Source organism: Syngnathus scovelli, chromosome 3 (genome assembly GCF_024217435.2).
Source record: "Syngnathus scovelli strain Florida chromosome 3, RoL_Ssco_1.2, whole genome shotgun sequence".
Classification (NCBI taxonomy): Eukaryota; Metazoa; Chordata; class Actinopteri; order Syngnathiformes; family Syngnathidae; genus Syngnathus; species Syngnathus scovelli.
This window is the reverse complement of record NC_090849.1, coordinates 18,312,883-18,332,696: the sequence shown is the minus strand read 5'-3', so window position 1 is coordinate 18,332,696 and position 19,814 is coordinate 18,312,883. Positions and strand designations below refer to the sequence as shown.

The window sequence follows — 19,814 nt, the reverse complement described above, 5'->3', positions numbered from 1 at the left end:
TGTCACCTTTAGTTCTTCACCTCTAAGTGTCATATCATTGGAAATTCCGCAACACACTAATTCAAGTATACATTTCCATGCAATGTAGGTCTCAATGTCAATGTTAGTCTGATGCATTAGGGGATTAGCTTTTCGTGTGCAGATTAAATGTGATTTCGAGTAGGTGTCAGTTGACCTGCATATGCATTTTCACATTTTAATGGTCAGCAGCTACATAAACAATACGTAAGCACATGTATGTATGGGAATGTGCTCCTGAAACAGCTGTTGTGTGTGTGTCTGTGTGTGTAATTCGTGATCACCTTGCTTTAAGATCGTTGACTTTGACTGGAAAGATCTATAATGACTCCCACTGGATGTTAAAAGCAAAGAAGGTAGCCCGACTGGCGGAGGGGGGCAAATGTGCGCCTTACGAGTGTGTCAGTTTGTGTGTGTGCGCGCTTCAGGTCCCCGACACATCGCTCTCGCTCTCTGCAGTGGCGGACTGGATGTTACCATGGCAACTTGAGGCCAGCAGCCTTGATGGCGGGCTGATCACGCATTATTAATTGAGTCGAGCGGGTAGGTGGGTGGGAGACAAGGGAGGGTGGTGGAAAAGGAAATGACAAATAGTGTATGATAGGGTGTCAATGTTTTTAGAGTGTGTCAGCTGCTATCATCATTATGGTTTGAGATAGAAGCTATATTAAGATTCATATGTCAAACAAATTGGCAAAGCCAATTTGACTTTGTGTCAGTCAGTGTCGACAAAAAAAAAAAAAAAAAAAGGCTCCATTAAATATTGTTAGAATTGAACAACAATAGGAGGCCTGCACAACTAAAAGTGTGTTTTTAAAAAGCAGGTTGGAATATCATCAATATCCATTTGAAATTTTTCACCTCAGAATAAAAAACGTATTCCTCGGAAGCAGCTGCAGTTATTTAACATGCAGATGAGTTTGTCGATCATGCATCACGTGGGACAGTTGAGAGCCTTTCAAAAGTGCTTCGACGTACTCTTAACTGCTCCCGCAAGAGGCGATGAGCCTCAAAGTGTCGTCACGCTGCTGCGCTACGACCGCCACTGCAAAATATTTCTGCGGCAGCTACATTCTCTTTTCTCGATGACTTTTGCCTCGCACGCCTCCTCGACGGCGGCAAACAATTCTCCGCCAGAGACAGAGGAAGTGGGAAGTTGCCGTGAGGTGAGAGGTGGAGAGGGAGTGATTGGAGTGACTCATACATAGGACATGATGGAATATAGAGTAAGAAATTGAGAGTAGGTTCTGTCGAGATCGAGGTCTGACAACAAAATCAGGCGGTGTGGAAAGTAGGTGGCGAGGGAGAGAAGACAAAAGGATGAAATGGACAAACAGAAGAGGCGTGGAGAATAAAATGAGCTGAGACGAGGTAGAAGATGAGTGCAATAGATGGACATGAAGTGCGGAAATGAGTTTGTTTACTCTGAGATGAACGTGTGACTGTCAGCTCCTTAGATAAGAACAACATTGGGCTGACAGCTCACTTACTGGCTTAACGCTGACATCATCACCTGGTCTGTATAGCGTAAAAAAATCATCTTTGGAAACGAATATCATTTTTTTTGGGTAGGGGGGGCTGTGTCTGGAGGCAGATGGGCATAAAACTGCATTTTGAGTTCAAATCTCCTGTGAATGAGTTATTGGGCTTTCATGATAAGAAAAGGTTGAGTGGATATCTCAATTTCTGAACCAACGATTCCATACACTGGTAAAATATTGAGAGTTGAGAATATCGACAGTGCCTGTGTTTGTCTTTGAAGGGACATTCATATGTTGGATGTATTGCACCGTGACGTGGGGACATTTCTTTCAAGCACTTATGGCAAATGGTATTGGTCTACTTGACTACGTGAATTCCATCTCAAACGGGTGCCTTGAATTGTTTCCGTACCATTTTTCTCAACGAGCTCGAAAGATCCGCAATTTCAGGGTTATTAGTTTTATTTATTTTCTCCTCGCATACAGCAATTGCGCAAAAGTAGCATTAGAGGTAGAGGTTTTTTTTTGCTCATCCTGGTCAGACGACTATCATTGGATTGAAGAGCATGAAGGAGAAATGTATCTTCTCTGTTTTTTTTTTTTTTTTTAATTAACTTGTCTGTAATTGGATCTGGGAGTTGGAAGGATGGTTCTGTCATTTCAAAGACAACGCAGGTTCCTGTCCTAGAACAATGCGTTTTTTGCCTTTTGAAATTGTATCGTTTCAGGCTTAGTGTGCGCCTTAAGACCCAAGACGAGGAGCTTGATCAGGGAAGATTTCTTCTTTGAAAGAGATTAACCATGAAATTATGATCATGGTCTTTACTGTTATGTGACCCGCATTCATCTGAGAATAAGTCAATATCGCACATCCTCAATGGGGTTGTTTAATGGACTGTGGCTAGTGGAGTCTCTCGATCACACATCGGTCTTGCTGTTGAATACACGAGCCTTTGAAAATGGCCAGTTAACTGTCGCTTTCACGCAATGAAATCAGAAGCATTGTTCTCAAAAATCGAGCGAGAGCGAGCGTTTGTACCCTCAGGCTCACAAACCGGGCTATGCCGAAATTCTCTAAACAACTGTGGTCATTCAATGGTACCGTGTTCTCTAACGAATTCCAATACAGGCTGAAGTGAGACGTAAACACAGTTGGTGCCTGATTACAACAATGTTTGTCATATTTCATTGTTTCCCCAGGAGCAATTCTAAACTATTTTACAACAAAAACACAAACCTGCAACACTGAGTTGGATTTGTCAGTAATGTCCTTGTTCCTAATTCACAACTTCCTTGACAACAAGACTAAATTGTTCATTTGATGAAGTACAAAGTATTTTATTATTTAAATCTGAACGGGGTGAATGAATACCAAATAGATGAATCGTTCCCACATGGTAAAATTAGTCAAAATATTTGTTAGTGGCAGTGAACTGCATCATTTTGTTGATTTGTCCAGCACAGCAGGGGGTCTGTGTGTTCTCATCAAGAGCGGCAAGATCAATTAATTAAAAGAGGCTCATCTTATTCAAACATTTTGCTTGTTTTTTGGGGGATAAAAGCTGGAAGAACAAAGCTGAAGCACAGCCGCACGTCAATAGACGTCAAGACATTCAGCACATTTAGCTTTTGATCAAGATTCATTTCTGGTGCCAAATGTTACTCACTCTAATGACCATACTTGTATGAAGACATGTTATGGTGGCAAAACATGCTGAGCTCAACGTTACAATCACACTGCGTTCAGAGTGAGTGTTTAAAATGATTTTGAAGATGGATGATTCTAGCTGACCCAGACATATTAGACACAGCAGAGAACAATGATGATTAAATATTAATCAGCAATACGATGAAGAAACGACTCCTAGCACACATTGAAAGTAGAAATATAGTTCCATCCATCACCAGAATAAAGCTTGGGCTTTCTTTGTTTTTTCTCTTGGTGCAGTTAAAAATAATTCAAAATAATGGAGGAATAAGTGAAACTTTTTTTTAATATAGGCATTTTAAAAAACGCAATATGTTAGCCTTTTTGAATATAGTGTTGCTAACAATATCTTTTTTATTCATCTGCGCCAAAAATAATTTAGCTGGCACGACACTTCCCCTTCAATTATTTAAATCAAAGCAACCTCCACAATACTCCAAAAAATGTCTCTTGCAGGAAAAGTACTTTTTTTTGTGTGTGTGGTATTAATGGAACTGTTACTTCAACCATTGCTTGTGCTACCGTCAATGGCAACAGATTAGACTATTTTTTTTGAAAAGATCTCAAGATACAGGACAACATACATCGAGGAAGCAATTGTATTTTTTGGGTTCCGCTGCATAAGAAGGCATGAATAGCACAAAGAGCACTACAGGATTAAGGACACAAAGGGAAACCAGGACAGAGAAAACAAGACTATCCTACTGTGATCCCGCAGTGCCGGTCACGGAGTCGCCACACTCCCGTTTACATGCGGAAGCCTTACAAGAGGGGGATGAAAGGTCTTTGGTCCCTTAAGCAAACTTAGAAAAGCTCGCTAATTCCAATGAGTGTTGGGAGGATTCTGTGCGTTAGCTAAGTTTTCAATTAGGCCTCATTAAGGTGGAGCGTGTGGGTGAAGCGGAGCAGATCATCAAAGCTGGAACAGGATAAACAACACAGTCAAGTCAAATGTTCATTAACCGTCATTAACACGTTGAGCATGTGAGAGAGGGAGACCTTGGCGTCATTAATAGGGAATAATAAAGATTTAATGAATTCACAAAGTGTGTGGGCTGCACTTGACTGATCGATTGCCAGCGACAGCGACAAACATTACATTACAGATGTTAGACATGCGACGAATGCGCAGGCTGTTCACAAGCATTCTGCCGGGACTCAAAACGCGAGATTTACTCGGACAAAAGCAGTTTTATGTGCACTTCAACGATGCATTTTATTTTATCTATATTGTGGCTACTTTACAGAATAAACTCAGATGCTTATTGAGTTTTTCTTCAAGGTCGGCAATAACAAAACTTTCACAAGTCGGTTTATCGATAGATTTTTAAACTGTAATGTATTTCTGACAAATTTATTGCCCTGGGCGCCGCTTGCCAGAATACTAAAAGCATTGAAAAAACAGTTTGTAAGCGACATACACGGCTAACTTTGTTTTCATTGGTCCCTGCAGCACTTTAATGTAATCTGAGGAGAATTTTGAGGGGGAGAAATTGTTTCAACACAAGCAACACTAGTTTAACCTCAATTTATTGTTTGGGTAAGATATGAAAAGAAAATAAGTAAGCTGTCAACAGAGCAATGACAAAAGCAAGCTTGGCTGGCTTAAAATGTAAATTCAGAGAAACCTCCCTAAGGTCATTAAATGCAGAAAGACAGTTACGTTTTCAGCAAACGGCAGGATGAACGAGCAGAACAAAGACGCCATTCGCGGGTCTTTGTTTAATGTTTCTGCAGTAGGTCGGATCCCAAATTATATTAAAAGTAAAACAAGAATCATGAAAAATACCAATGTCAGTAATGTGTGAAAGAATAAGGAAGAGAAGTCATAAAAGTTCTTTTAGCAGAAGAATTAATCATACTATACGATTTTATATAAAGTATATAAGAGTACACACACACACAGACACACACACACACACAAATTTAGACCCCCCCCAATTGTTTCCTCCCAGGGCTTCACCAACTTGTGTGTAGCTGTCAGTTGAAATTAGCAGACTACCGGTATCCCTTTCCACTAGACTTTTTCTGACTCTGGCAAATCTGCAGGCTGTCTGCATCCATCAGAAAAACACACAAAGACAAAAACACAAAGTCAGCCGCCGCATTTGTTCTCTTGCTGCAGCAAACACGCCCAGACGGAGGCGCTTCACCTGACCTCTAACAATGGCTTCTTCTTCACAACAAAGTGGTTGAAAATGAGGATGTTAGAGGAGGCTGTCTATTTCTAAAGACAATGGCCTCCTCTTTCTCTCTCTCTAAAGTGTCAGAGACAATCAGTCCATCCTCATCCCTAAAAATACCTCCGGGGATCTGCAGGCAGTCACTGAGAGAAAGGAAGTTAAATAAGATGACAAACATACACAAGCAAAATGCACTGTGCCTTTTTAGGTATATCGTACTTTTTATTTTTTTTTCTTACTGATTGCTGTTGTCTATTGATTTTAGGAATATAAACTCATGAGGGCATCTTTTTGCCGTTAAGATCTCTTTGACAAAATATATTTTGATTCAACATAAGGAAGCTTTTCAAAGAAATTCAACTTTAAATACTTGATTAAAGTTATATATTAGCAATGGACAACATGAATATATGATCCACTCAAGTATGAAATAAGCAACAATATTGCTAAACTGAAGTGGATCCAGTAGTGATCCTTGTCCAATACCTTTCGATACATTGAAAGGGATTATTGATCTGGATCACTCAAGAACTTCAATTGACAGAATCCTTAATTGGCTGGAAAGAAATGTCTTTGACAAAAATGTATTCTGATTGCTATTGTTGTTTTCCTTGCTATTTGTTAAATATAAATAAACAGAAGAGATAAGCAATGAGTGGCACAAACCATAAAAGTGCAGCTTTGCCTCTACAAAGAATGTGTGTTGTCAGAATTTGAATGCTACAGGCAAATGTTGGCCTTTTATAAAATATGTCGCATTTTGTGTGCATGTGTTTGTGTTTAAACTCTCATATGCACATTTGCACTTTGCCTCACCCCTTCCAATATTCCTCCTTAGTTCTGTACTGAAGCCACCAATAAAGTGCATTTAACATAGTAAATATTTAACTCTTATCTCAACTTTATTTTCATTCTCGCTAAGCATGCACCAGGCGTGTGAAGGCTAATGAGTGGTGTTTAACAATTGATCTGTTCACACAATTAAACTGTAGTGTGGTTTGTATGGTCGAAACCAATTGCATATATGGCCTTCGACAGTAATTAGCATCTTGTTGATAGAGATAGTGAGCAACATATTAATTCTGCTCGGAAACACTCGTAAAGAAAAAGTCGCTCTCAGAATATTTGCTTTGACAATTCCATTAAAAAACGGACTTATAATTTATAGAAATTGAATAGAGCCATGACAGAGCAACGTTGATCACACACAAGCTTCTATATTTTCCCTCTTCTTGGAAAGATCCCTGGGCACATTCATTAAAAGAGGAAAGCTGTGCTATAAAGACACGAGTACTCCATACGCAGGCCACCAAGAAACCCTTGAATTTATACGACTGCTGCTGCAATGCGGGGGCTGCGAGGCATCTACGGACCTACAAGGAAACAGCCAAGGCACAACTCACCACCGGATCGGTAAAAAAATAATAATAACGTGGTTCGAGTCTATTGTTGATGCAAATGAATTCCCTGTAGGCATCATCGCAGTAGATATGTATGTGTTAAATAATCATATAGTTGAATCTAAATAATTAAATAAGCATGAGAAAATGTTTTGATAAATAGACAAATATGTAACCAGGGATATACGTGTGTTTAACTCATGCATGCAAGTATATTTTTGATGGAGTCACATTGAAATGAGAAAGGAACATCTCAGGAGGGGACATTCATAATAAATGAAATGTTGTGTCCTGCTTTAACATTGTGGAGTTGACTTACTAGAGTTTCATATTTTAAGATGAGTCACAACACTTTGATGTCGTGTTTTGGCCACGTGCAACAGCGACGACTATTTATTTATTTATTTTGACGCAAGGCCAACATGGTGGTGGTAACAGTTTGTTCTTAAGGATAAATTTTTCCGTGCGCACCTAGAAATGAAAAAACAAAAACAAAAAAACATTTGTAGTATTATTGTGTGTCTTGAGACACCAACATGCATAACAAATGTTATGTTGCTAAGGGAAACTGGCAGGCTAAATAAAAACAAATAAAATGGCATAATTGACTACTTATTGTCAATTTTGATGTCACTGCCTCGTGTGACGTATGTAGCGTTATTTAACTGGGTCATCTGCACCTGATTGCCAAGTTTCATGTGTTTATGAATGAATCATATTGGGTATTTGTCAAAATCGGATATATGGATTAAAAATTAGATATACATATTAAATCATGATTGGGCACTTAAAGACTTCTCAAAGACCGACAGAGTGCAATCTGCCTCTAGGAAGATATACAGAGCACACAATTTATTCTGCTATTAGTTGTCGTCTGGACTAAAGAGACGATTTTCAAGCATCCCCGAAGGCAGAATTTTATCAAAGTGGACATTTTTTATTTTGTCAAACTGAATTTAGAGTGATGATTGAAAACCTGTATGACCTTTAGACAAGGAAAGAATAAATATGAGAATTCATCTCGGGAAAGTTATTCGTTTTCACAGACAGTTAGCCTCGGAAGCAGCGGCTGCACTTGTGAAGTGGAAATACATACATTTGCATGTCAATTGTGTCTTTTAAGAGCAAACAATGATGCCACCTTGAGGGACCGGCTCCTACCTCTGGGAGAAAATGTCTCTGTAGGGACTGCCGTGCTGCATGGCAATGCCGTAGCCGCGATCCGGCGCATTGCTGCCCACCGTGTAGAAGGAGCAGTCCTCGTCGTTGTTGGCGACGTACTCCAGCACCGCCGCATCCCACACAAAGCCAAAGCGGCCGTACTTCACCTGGAATAAAACGTTAACGGCATCAAGACATGGGACATTGTTTGAATGATTGAAACATTTCTGTAGATCAGATAGATCGGGGACTGCACGTATATTCCAGATGGCCGCCAAGGACTAATTCATCACAGACAATATTTCATAAGCACGCCGCAGCAAGGTTATCTTTCTCTTCTGAGATAGCAAATTTAAATGGAAAAACAACTTTGCTGCTTATCGTTCCCTCTCGACTCTAAATGCGGGAGTGTTATTGGCTTACTGGCTCATTTTATCCCTCCTTTGTGGGGTACTTGTAAAGTGCTACCTCCACGGCTGAATCTTTGGACCAACAAAACCTGCCTCAAATATCGTACAAATTATGCATGGCATCCAGTTCCACTTTTTTCCAAAATCTTTTGAGTGGATTGTTATTGAACGCTAAGAGCAAGCCTGCTCTTGTGTCATAATTCACAATCAGCATCTGTTCCATAATAGCCAAAGTTCGCACAGTCTTACGGTAACAATAAGCACACCTAATGTTTATGCAGAGAAATAAAAAGTAAAGAAACCAACAACTCAGCGATGACACTTGGATAACTTTTCCCTCCAAACACCTTTATTTTCACTTGGTGTGTCATAAAGTTTAATGGTACTTTATGAAATTTTCAAAGCCTCTCTGTCTTTGCTGAGTGCATGTGTTTCACCTCAGTCGGCCTACGCACGCTGACTGATACCTGCGAACCGACAACCACCTATGATTGGATAATTTCACAGTTCGTAGTCCAGTGAAGTCGGCGTGTGTGTTTAGCGGTTCGAGTGTGTGCGCGCAATCATTCAGCGCGAGGCTTCAGAATGTATTTTGTTCAACTCTTTACAGTTTTTCAAGCAAACTCAAAACGTTTTTTTTTTACTTTTAAGAATAATTTCCCGACTTTCCAGTATTGTTTTACAATTAGGAAAAATATTAGCAATATATTAGCAATAGCAGCAATATTACACACGTTCAGTACCTATTTGTCTAACTTATTTACATAATCCAAAAATATTTGGTTTTCTGTTCCAAAAATGTCTCATGTTTATTTACAATTTTTTGATCTTGGCGGCGTTGGTTGTCTGTGCACAACTTTCTCTTTTTTTCATAGCTCACAATTTTCAGAGAGCAGACTTGAGAATAAAAGCGTCTTTTCACTGGATCCATTAAATAGCTGCAAGGTTGCAACATTCATTGTGATGCTACGGAGATGAACTCATTATTTTACACTGATAAACTTTATTTCTTACTTCTCTTGCCAATGTGTCTACAGGTACTTCTTTTATGACCTGAAAAACAATGGCTGAGAGAGGCTCTTGTCCTTGAATCACAAACACATAACAGCAGGGATGTTGATGACAGAAGAACATGTGTGTTCCTGTGGAATTTCTTATCATGCAGGTTGAACTGTTGACATGCATGATCGTTAACCCAGACCTGAGTTTTTACATCATGCAACAAAGTGCTTAAAAAAAAAAAAATGTGCAAAACACCCATGATCTCTTCCAGACTGAATAAACGACATAACCTGTAATTTTGCCAGCATCTGCTCCATGCCGCATCTTTGACTGAGACCACTTAAGAAGGATTATCACAAGCCTGCTGGCATGTTTGTGTTGATGACTGAAGTACTTAAGTCATGATCAGGACCGATTTGAAGTTCGCTGAGTGGGAACTCTACCATGAAACCAAAGCAGGCTACACATGTACTGACAATTAGGCTTAATTTGAGCTGTCAGTCACCACATTAAAATGCCAACGAGAAGGCTTTACAACTTCAATGTGAAGTTCAGATAATGATATACTGCCTCACACAGGTCAGCTTTGGAACTGGATTTAGTTTGGGGGAGGAGACTTGATGGTGGTGATGTTAAAAAAATCAAACCACGAGGAGTCCAATGACCTGGAACATGTAGCGGTTCAAAAAAAAAATGAAATGCAGAATGAAAGAGAATTGGACTCAGAGGTTATAGTAATCCCACTTCAATCAAACAAAAACACCTTAAAAATAGCTTTTATGAAGACTAACCTGTAATGTGCTCTCATTAAGTGTTTTGGGTGCAAACATTTTACAATTTTAAACCATGCCTGGAGTATACAGCAACATTTTTAATCAAATGGATGCCCAAATTTGTATTTGTGTAAGGCCATACTGTTTGCACTTAGTACCATCTTGGGAGCTTTTAGTACTTTTATTGTGTGGGCATAAGAAACCCGTTGACTTTTGCCTCGAGTGAACTCTGTGCTAAAAGTGTTGACTCTGAGGTCTTTGCTGTAGCATGTCTAAAGTTGCGCCGAGGTAAACTTGGTCAAAAGTCCCTCAAAGCGCAACAACATGGCTCCCAGCAGCCCGACAACACACCTACACATCACTCCTAACCGTAGCATCAGACCTTATTTGTTTGCCTCTCACAATTGACACCCTGCTAAGATCCATAATCACAGAATTGAAGGCACCTCGGTGTTTTGCTTATATTTCCATTACTTGTGTCACTCTTAATTTTGATCCTCTCCACCTAGGGAGTAGAGTAAATTAACACAATCATGTTTTTTTTTTATCTTGTTTACAAAGACTGTCTTGTTTTTTCCCTTTTGCGGGGGCGCTCATTTTACCAAAAAATGAACAATGGCGGTTGGGTTATTTTTGCTGCAGGTTGCTGTTGCATGGTACTGAAATACAGTTTATAAAAGTAGTGGCAAAGTTATGAGGTTAAAAAAATGAAATAGCAGTAGAAGAAAAAAAAAAAGATTTTAGTGAACTGAGGGCCTCGAGTCGATTTTTTTTAGTGGGTGCCCAACAAAGAGTTAACTTGTATCTCAAATGTCTACTTTAGCTTTGTGCCTGTTTACATGTCATCTTGCATCAGTCTTCTATGACTTTGAATCGTGTGATTCAGAGAAATAAGAGCAAAGTAGGCATGAGATTCTCGTGGAGTAAAAAGAAAAGAGTAACTGCCTGCAGATACACTCGCATCTTCATATCTTCACATCTTAGGCCACACAAGCCAAAAAAAAAAAAAAAAAAAGACGACTCCAGCCTCGCTCGCAAATAATTGCAACTTGTGCTGATTTCTTTTCAAACAACTCTCGCAGCTACTGTTTTGGATCCAAAAGCACACAGTGCAAGATCAAACGTCTTCTTTCTACCTCCGAGCATCTTCCTAACCTCGTCTCTCCGGATCGCCGCCGCATCCCGCTGACTCTGCTGCTGCTTTTGTTTTATTCTCATTTGAACAAATCAAGGGATTACTGATTCCTCCCCGGTCGAATATTCTGTCAGGATTCCAGAAACGTGTGCAGACATTTGAATAAAAATTACATTAGGGGCAAGCAAAATCGATCAAGGCGCAGCAGAGACACGCCATGTGTCCCTTCGTGAGTCTCAGAGCCACCATGTCTGGAGATCAATTTTGTATTTGCCTTTGCTGTCAATCATCCTCCCCCACCACTACTGGCTCTGTTTTGGTATCTTGTTTATTGGTGACTTTTCCGATGCGGACCGCTATACTGTATATGTGTGATAATAAGATTGGCTGACACTCAGCTGTGTGCTTGCAATTGTCATTTCCTCATATTGTGCAATTGAGCTCCGCGTGCGTACTGGAAAGCAGGTGGCACTCAATTTCAAATGTGAAAATGAATAAATAGTTTTACAGTAGATTTCCCCGCGCCCTCATATTTGCTGTTATTGGCAGATGCAATAATATTCCACTTCACTCCTGAAGGTAGCGGTAGTGTTCATTATAGCATGGTTTACCACACAGAAGAAGTGACAAAGAAGTTGCAAATTAATTTTTGATACTTGAAGTAATGTTTTTGAGAAAAAAGATTAACAATTTAAAAAAAGTTAATCCAAGCAATAAGCATCAGCTACTTGTAGCGTAGTGTAGGCTAATGACAGCTTTGCGTGCAGGTGGCATCAATCCTCTGGAGGAGTTCTGTCCGACTGCTCGCTCCAGTTGGCGCCGTCCCCCTGAGATTGCAATCTGACAACTTCTTCATTGCTTTTCAGTCTTTTTTTTTTTTTCTTGGCTTTGTTGTTTAATTACCCTCGGCTGTCTTCAATGTTTCTTTGGGAAGCGTGGGAAAGTAATAAAATACAAATAAATAGATTAATACATCCCCCATTGTCACACCATATGCAAATGTTTGTTCAGACTTCCGTTAAGCCGATGAGAGATATGATAGTGGAGGTGAGGAGTAATTGGAGACAGATGTGGGAGACAGATCATCCGCCATGGATCAGTGAGCCAAAACCAAGATGCCACCCTTAATAGGATGCGGCAAGAAAACCATTAATTTTCTATTTTCTTTTCATCTTCCTTTTGTTGGATTATACTTCATTATTTATGTGTTGCCTGCCTCTACAAAGATCACATTGCTGCATTTTATTTGGCATCTGAAATCTTAATTGGTTCTTTTGCACGTGTATAAGAGTGCGCGCTAAAGGGTCAGGTTTCTTGAACGTCTGCCTTGTTGGCATCCTGTTGCCTGGCAACAGGAGACCTCAAAGTTCATCAAGAAACCAATCAGCCAACTAACTAACCAATAGGGATATTGCCCTTTTTCAAAATGCTTTTCTTACACACATTTTATTCACTATTAGTGGAGCACATTAAAATAAAAACTTAAGGGAACATATACTGTATTTTCCGGACTATAAGGCGCACCTACAAACCTAACATTTTCTCAAAAGTCAACAGTGCGCCTTATAGTCCGGTGCGCCTTATAGTCCGGAAGATACGGTAATGAAAAATGTTTTTTTGAATTGCTTGTATGCAACTGTGGTAAGTACGCATACATGTGGAAGGCACAGTGAAGACATTGAATTTTCTTTTCAGTGTGATATAATGTAGTTGAAGAGCGGCCCAGCGGTTTTGTCCATTCATTCTGCCATCAATCGTCAACTTTCAAACAGGCAAAGCCATTTTTCCCCCAACGACGCAGCTCGCTAGCCCCGCCTACTCAGTCAGCCATTCACACAGGCTCCACACAAAGAAGCAAAAGTGAATTGTGTCTGTCACCTCGCCGCTCCCCGCACACAGGGCCAGCGAGCGACTTCAAGGTCATTGTAGATAACAGAGCTGCTGGACCTCTCAGAGCGAATGACAGCGGACTGAAAGAAACTGCGGGGGAAAAAAAAAAAGTGTCTTGAAGTTTTTGCTGAGTGTCAGAAAGATGAGCAGTGAATTAAAATGTCGACTTTTTGTCTCTCGCTCCAGTGTCACTCAAGCGTATCTCTGCTGCTGATCATTTCGTTCCTAATGGAATAAGTTGTCCTTTAATAGTTGCCAAACCGTGGCACATCATATTTCGCAATACGGCGAACTTACGTTAATTGCGGCCGAGTGCACTCCACTCCAAATATGTACAATATATTCGATGTCCTCAAACTGCCCTTTTTTTCTGTTGTAAAATCGAGATGATTTTAACGCTCTTTAATAGTCAGTCTGTCATGGTTTTGCCACTGATGGATGGTGGACACTCATGGAAATTCCCACTGCTTTGCCGGAATGACGCCAATTCACTTCACATGTGCCCTTTGGCAAGGTAGTGAACTTCTAACTCATTGGGAGGCGCTCTAGTTTTTTGCAGAGCACCCTCAATCTCTCTAGTGGAATACATTTTGTAATGTTTGTTTTTGTTGGCCCTTGTGTAGTCAATAAGAGAGTGGAAAACAATTCATTCCGCCTTCAGGGACTCATAAAGTTTTTTTTCCTTCTTCTGCTTCCTCGACTTTGAATCCATAATATCCACCCATGCGGGCTTTTTAAAGCCCTCCAGAAATAAAAGAGAGGGCTGTTAGCTGTAGCTTAAGGCTTCGCGGGTGGAATAAAACATTGATGTGGGTGCAATGTTCCGCACACATTGTTTCTAGAACACGCCAATGAGTCATGACCTCTACGAGACCTCACACAACCCAACACACACATGTGCGCTCACCCACGCACGTACACACAGACACACACACTGTATGGACCTGTCAAGTGGCGAGGGAGCGTTTAATTTGCAAAGCCCGCCGGTCCTCATCACATGGTTGGTGACTAGCCTCAATGGCACACTTGTCACCCGACAGCGCATGCACTCTTGCTGGGTGTTGTTAACATTCCTATCTGGTCCGAGCTGGACTATGAAACCCAGTTCATGGGTCTCGTAACATGATTAATCCTGCGATTTTACCCCGTGGCTGACTGCTACAGTGAAACCTCATTCATCATGATGGATAAGTTCCAGACCCACTCAGGATAGGTGAAACTATAGAAATCATATACAGCCACCCCAAAGATTAAAACCATTTAAACTTTATAAAATACACTTTAAATGTATTGTGAATGTATTTGAATACAAATTGCAAGCAACCGGATCCAAAAATACTCTCAGGATTATAATTACATTATTTTTTTTTTTGTCTTTAGGAGGTAGAGCATAGTAGTGGGGTGTCATGTGACATTTATTTTTAAAAATTATTTTTCATCTTTGTCCATTGTTCAGTAAATAGCTATCAGGTGTCTGGCGGGATACACAGTTTTTTTTTATTTTAATGATTTAATGTAATTTTAATTATTTCTTATTTTAAGTTCTGTGGTGATACCTCACAATCATTCCTAACCCCTTTAGTTCCTTTTTGTTTGCATATAAAAAAACCCTATGCTTTATTTTCTTTCCCCCTAACATAGTAATCTGATATCATTTTATGGATTTGAGATTTGAAGGTGTTTGATGGATTGCTTGTCTTGTGTTGCTGTTGATAACATCAGCTTTCTATGCAGCAGAAAGGAGAACATTAAATCATAAAATTGAAAGGCCGTATCGGAAATTCACACGCAGTCGGGGTTACTCAAGTGCATTTGTGAGCTGAAGATGTCGTTCTATTGCTTCACGTTTTCACTTTTATTGAAGGTGGGTAAGCGGAACGGCTGAGGTGGATCACGCAAGATTTTGGCCGGCCCGTGATGTTGGCGTGCCTCTGTGCGTAGAGGAGCAATGAAAATGCAAATCATCTTGGACCGCATTGACTTGTTGAGTCCAAATGGGCCAATAAGAAGCTGGGCGAGGTGATTTGGAAGCACTTTGATAGTGTTTGCGATCCAACTGGGCTGCGTGCCTGTGTATAAAAGGTCACGACTCCTCTCTGTGAAATGTGTCTTCCAATTGAGTAGTGAACTTTAAGGATTGGTGTTTCTCAGGGGGGGAGGCTGAAATGGCACTGGGTAGAGCTCAGACAATGCTGCTAAACAATCATTTCAAAATAACAATTGACTGGAAAGCGTCATAGATAGACACGCTTGCAAACTGCATTTTTACTATTTGCAAATTCATCTAGTCATCCTTTTTTCTCGTTACGCACAATAGCGTGAGTATTAAAAAATCAACACGCATATTACAAATTGCCACATTTCACCAAAGATGTCTGACTGCATGATGATCATCTTAAGCTATTTACTGACAGAAGGATTAATCGGAGTTCTTTTCCAGCTCAAGTAACTTTTGACGGCTCGTGTAATATTTCTCATTTCAAGTTCAAAGCTTTATTCTGATGTCTTTGCAGAAGGGTTTATGAGGACTCAAGCTGTCATCACAGACTTTAGGCTCTTTTTGTAATCATTTTGGCTGTCTATGCTCTTTTTAATTTAACTGCTAGCCATCACCATTTTGATATTTAGACTGATTATGGGTTAAAAGAAACCATTCTAATTTTATTCAACATTAACGAAATTTACAAAAAAATGATCCACAATCAGTCACAATATCTACTACACGAGAGGAACAAAACCAGTCCATTTGTCCACTTTAAAATTTAAACATGCATGTTCAAAGCCTGAAATCTTTTGAGAATAAAGTGAATTTTCCGCTAAAGAAATGATTGTACTACTGAAAAATATAAGGTTAATAATGTCACAATATTTAGAAAGTAATATTATAAGAGAATAATTATTATATCCCTACCCATTCCTAAAAAAATTGCTATGAAAATATCTGTAATGGTATTATTTATTTTATTATCAGAATTTCAGGTATAAAACATCTTGCAGTGTTATCTATAAAAAACACCGGTGAAAAAGTATGGCCATCCCTAATAATTTGCGCTGAACTTCCCGGCTTTGCCTTGTGCTTTCCAGACACACCCATCGAGTGAGAGTCACATTATGGTTCACTTTAGCAATCATTTTTCTAGTAGTGTTCCCTCATTATGACTTTCCTTTTTATCTTTATCAAACTTTTTTTTTTGTAAGCGTCAGACTACCTCACACTCCCCTCAGCCCGGCCCGGCTTGCCGACGCCTTCCTCGGCTTCATATGATCTATGGCTGTATCAGTTTTTTTCCAAAAAGTCCATTAGTAGCTGGCAGCGGGCCGTTACCTCCTCCACGGACACAGATAAAGACGCCTGGCGTGGCTGCCCTGTGAGCCACGAGGAAATGAGAAGACAGAGAGCGAGTGGCCAAGAGAAAGATGGATGCACTGCAGGAACACCTTGACCGCCGTGGCTCGGAGCCCAGCAGCCAGAAAAGAGAGGAGTGGTAAATGGGAAGATGATGAAAACAAAAGAGAGATGACAGCACAAAGGAGGAGAGAAGGCTTTGCGAAAGTGAAGACAAATGAAGGCACAAGACAGACTTTGTGTCGGATATTGTCCCAAAAGAAATTCCCTCCTCCATTCTTCTTTTTCATACTTTTTATCTCGGGAATTAAGATAGCTATCTAATGCTTCGCTTTCGGTCAGGCTGGCGGATTTCTTATCTTACAGTCGAGGCCATCGGGTCGCAAATTAATCCTGTTGTCAAACATGGCCAATGTGGCTCATTGTATCGTCTATTGGACTAATTGCATTGCTGCGTGCTGCCTCATTTCACCCCCTAAGACAAACCAAGTGTGTAATCTCCCACACTTTGCCAAATACAGAGAAATAATACATGTTCTACATGTTTTGGACCAATAGCTGGCATGAAAAAAGAAAAAAAAACAATTATATACAAGATTTAAATTACAAGTAAAAAAAAAAAAATTCCCGAGTATGCAGCTGCACTATTATGAGGAAAATTAATTTTTGTAAAAAAATATATATATTTGGGCATGCAGCACATAGGCAATGGAAGGAGTCTCTCTGTTAAATGAATCATGTTGATGGAGGGCAACGGCTGGTTAGAAGCTTTGGCTGAGGGCCACTTTTACAAGCGTTGAGCATTAAGTGAGGCCATTGCAGGTTTATAGACGCCATCAAATATTCTGTGATTTCATCTCTTAAAACGGTGTGGAAAAAAACCCTATGAGGACTGATAGATGTGCTGTGTATATTTCTAATCAAAACAGAAAAATACTAAAAATACCTTTAACCTATGGTGATAAGCCGGTCTGCACAAAAGTTTCTGAGAGTGAAAGAAAGAAACACTGTTGTAGAAATTCTTTTGCAGGGAAGATATGCTGCATTTTCTCCCTTTCTGACTGCGTCTCGCTCCCTTTCTCATAATTGTAATAAATCATAGCAACATGCATGTCACATACAGGCAAGTATCCGCCGAGGACCACCCTGCTTTTCCACCACTTGTGCGTTATCTCGGCCAGGCTTTAATGATAAGCAAAGCCTTTTATAGAGAAATACAATAACAGCAAAGTTGTAGCCATTGAAAATATGCACACGCACGCACGCACGCACACGCACACACACGCACACACACACAATCCCAAGCACAATTAATTAATTACATTGACTGTAAGAGATGTGCTTGCCAGATCCTGTAATCATTACAAATGTAAGAGGTATAGTGTTGGAGAGTAGAATATAGGCAAGAGGCAGTGGAAACAGATGACAAATAAGCCGAAAAGGAGGATGCGCTAAATACGACTAGCTGGAAAACTAGCAAATTGGGCAGGATGAGCAAATGCAATTCATGTAAAATGTGCTACGTTGAGGAGACCCTAGGGAGAGTATTTCTGCGTTTAGTAGCATTTTGTGGGTGCGTTTGAAAGAAGTGCAAGACATCAATTTGTCTAGCCGTCGAGAGAGACAGAGAGAGACAGAGCCAAAGAGAAAACTAGAGATAGAGAAAAAAAGAGTGAGAGAAGTTGTCATGTGACCGATAAGATAAAATAATTTTGGCTGTCTTGACTCAGGAATGAGTTAAAATCCAGAGTGGCTCCAAATCCAAAAAGCATTCTTAATAAACAGATTCCGGATTCTCCTTTCTAATGCTTTTGTTTATTTTAAACAGCAAACAGTGTCCTTTACTGGTGTAGTGATTCCATCCCATCTCCAGCAGTGAAGTGTTCCCCCCCCCCCCCTCCCCGCCCCCCCGAGTCTCCCTATTCTCACAAATCACCGTCTTATTTGAAAATCCCTCATCAATATTTACAATCTGCCACTTTTTCAATAGCAAGACTCGCCTCTTGCTTTCTGCTCCTTTCGTTTGCCTTTTTGCCCGAATCTCAATTTCAACACAGGAACGTAGTCATGGCACGCACATTAGCAGAGGATTGTAACAGCGGGGAAATACGTTTGCTGTTTGGGCTCGTTGGACGGAATTCTAATGAGCTATCACACTCTGCGGGAAACGGAGCTTTCTCTCACTCTGATTTCTCTTTTTTTTTCTTCTATGTCTTCCATCTGCCGACAGGGTGATTTGCACTTGTAGAAAGTAGAAATGCCAAAAAGGCATTTGGTTTTAGCCGAGGCTGAATTATTGCCGAGGATATTGTGCACGGTCGTAATCGGGAGCGGTGACGGATGTATATCAAGGATGCTTTCTGTGGCGAGTTCACTGCCGTCTAATAAAACGCACTGCAAACAATATAAATAAGATGCTAATTTTCATAAATCGAATGAGAGTCGTCGTTTCGGATGCAAGTTGAGAAGCGTCAGACATCCTTTGAAAAAAAAAGCCTTTTTCCATTCTCTGCTACTGTTATGGCAACACAGATGTTCGCCATGCGGCATAACCTTGGCAACTCGGACCGACGGCTCGTTGGCAGGAGGCCGCTTTTAAAAGGATGGTGACAGTGACACGAGCGAGACAAGCGTGTTCATGCCGGCCACTGACACACAAACGCTGCTTGACGGCTGTGATGCTGATGCTGAGAGGCTCGGCCAAGAGGAGGCCGAGGAATGCTTTAATTTGTCCACCTCTCCGGAATTGAATTTAACACCATTACTGGTTTACAGTGTAACCTTGTTTAATGCTATCGGTGAAAATATATGCTGCAGATGATGTTAAAAAAAAATAAAAAATAGCTTGTTTGATTTTGTATTCATGACCTGTGATGGACTGGCAAAGTGTTTTATGTTATTGATATACTTTATTGATAAAATTAGTTGCCTGTCAGTGTGAATTGTCTGTAGGTGTCCAAAGGTTGACCCATGATCGGTCTTGGGTGGAACCCACCATTCATCCAAAGTCAGCTGGGAAAAGTTCCAGCGCACCCACGACACTGATGAGAACCGGCCATCCAGAAAATGGATGAATCACTTTATCAGGTATATTTAATGAAGTGTTCAGAAAGTGTTTGTTACTTATAGCACAAGCATGTTAATTCAACTTTTTTTTTTTTTTTTAACAGCGCATTTGCATATAGTCACTTGCCCTCGTGTTAAACTTCATTTCGCGACAAGCCCATTTGCCTTTCCCATAATGTAGCCCTTATCACGTCTGTCCATTTAGCATAATGACTCCAGAAATTATGATAAAAAAGTGCTG

The 19,814-nt window shown here is 40.2% G+C and overlaps 1 protein-coding gene across 5 annotated transcripts in view; it reads right to left on the bottom strand.

Annotated features, from left to right (window-relative positions):
- The window catches only part of grid2 (glutamate receptor, ionotropic, delta 2), a 260,037-nt gene that overhangs the window by 15,886 nt on the left and 224,337 nt on the right, over positions 1-19,814 (bottom strand). For all 5 annotated transcript variants that reach the window (XR_007490638.2, XM_049763926.2, XM_049763927.2 and 2 more), the window contains one exon: positions 7,952-8,118. Coding sequence is in view for 4 of the 5 variants with exons in the window: in XM_049763926.2 (XP_049619883.1) it covers positions 7,952-8,118 (167 nt within the window). In the remaining variant the exon portion in view is untranslated. The remainder of the gene's footprint in view (positions 1-7,951; positions 8,119-19,814) is intronic.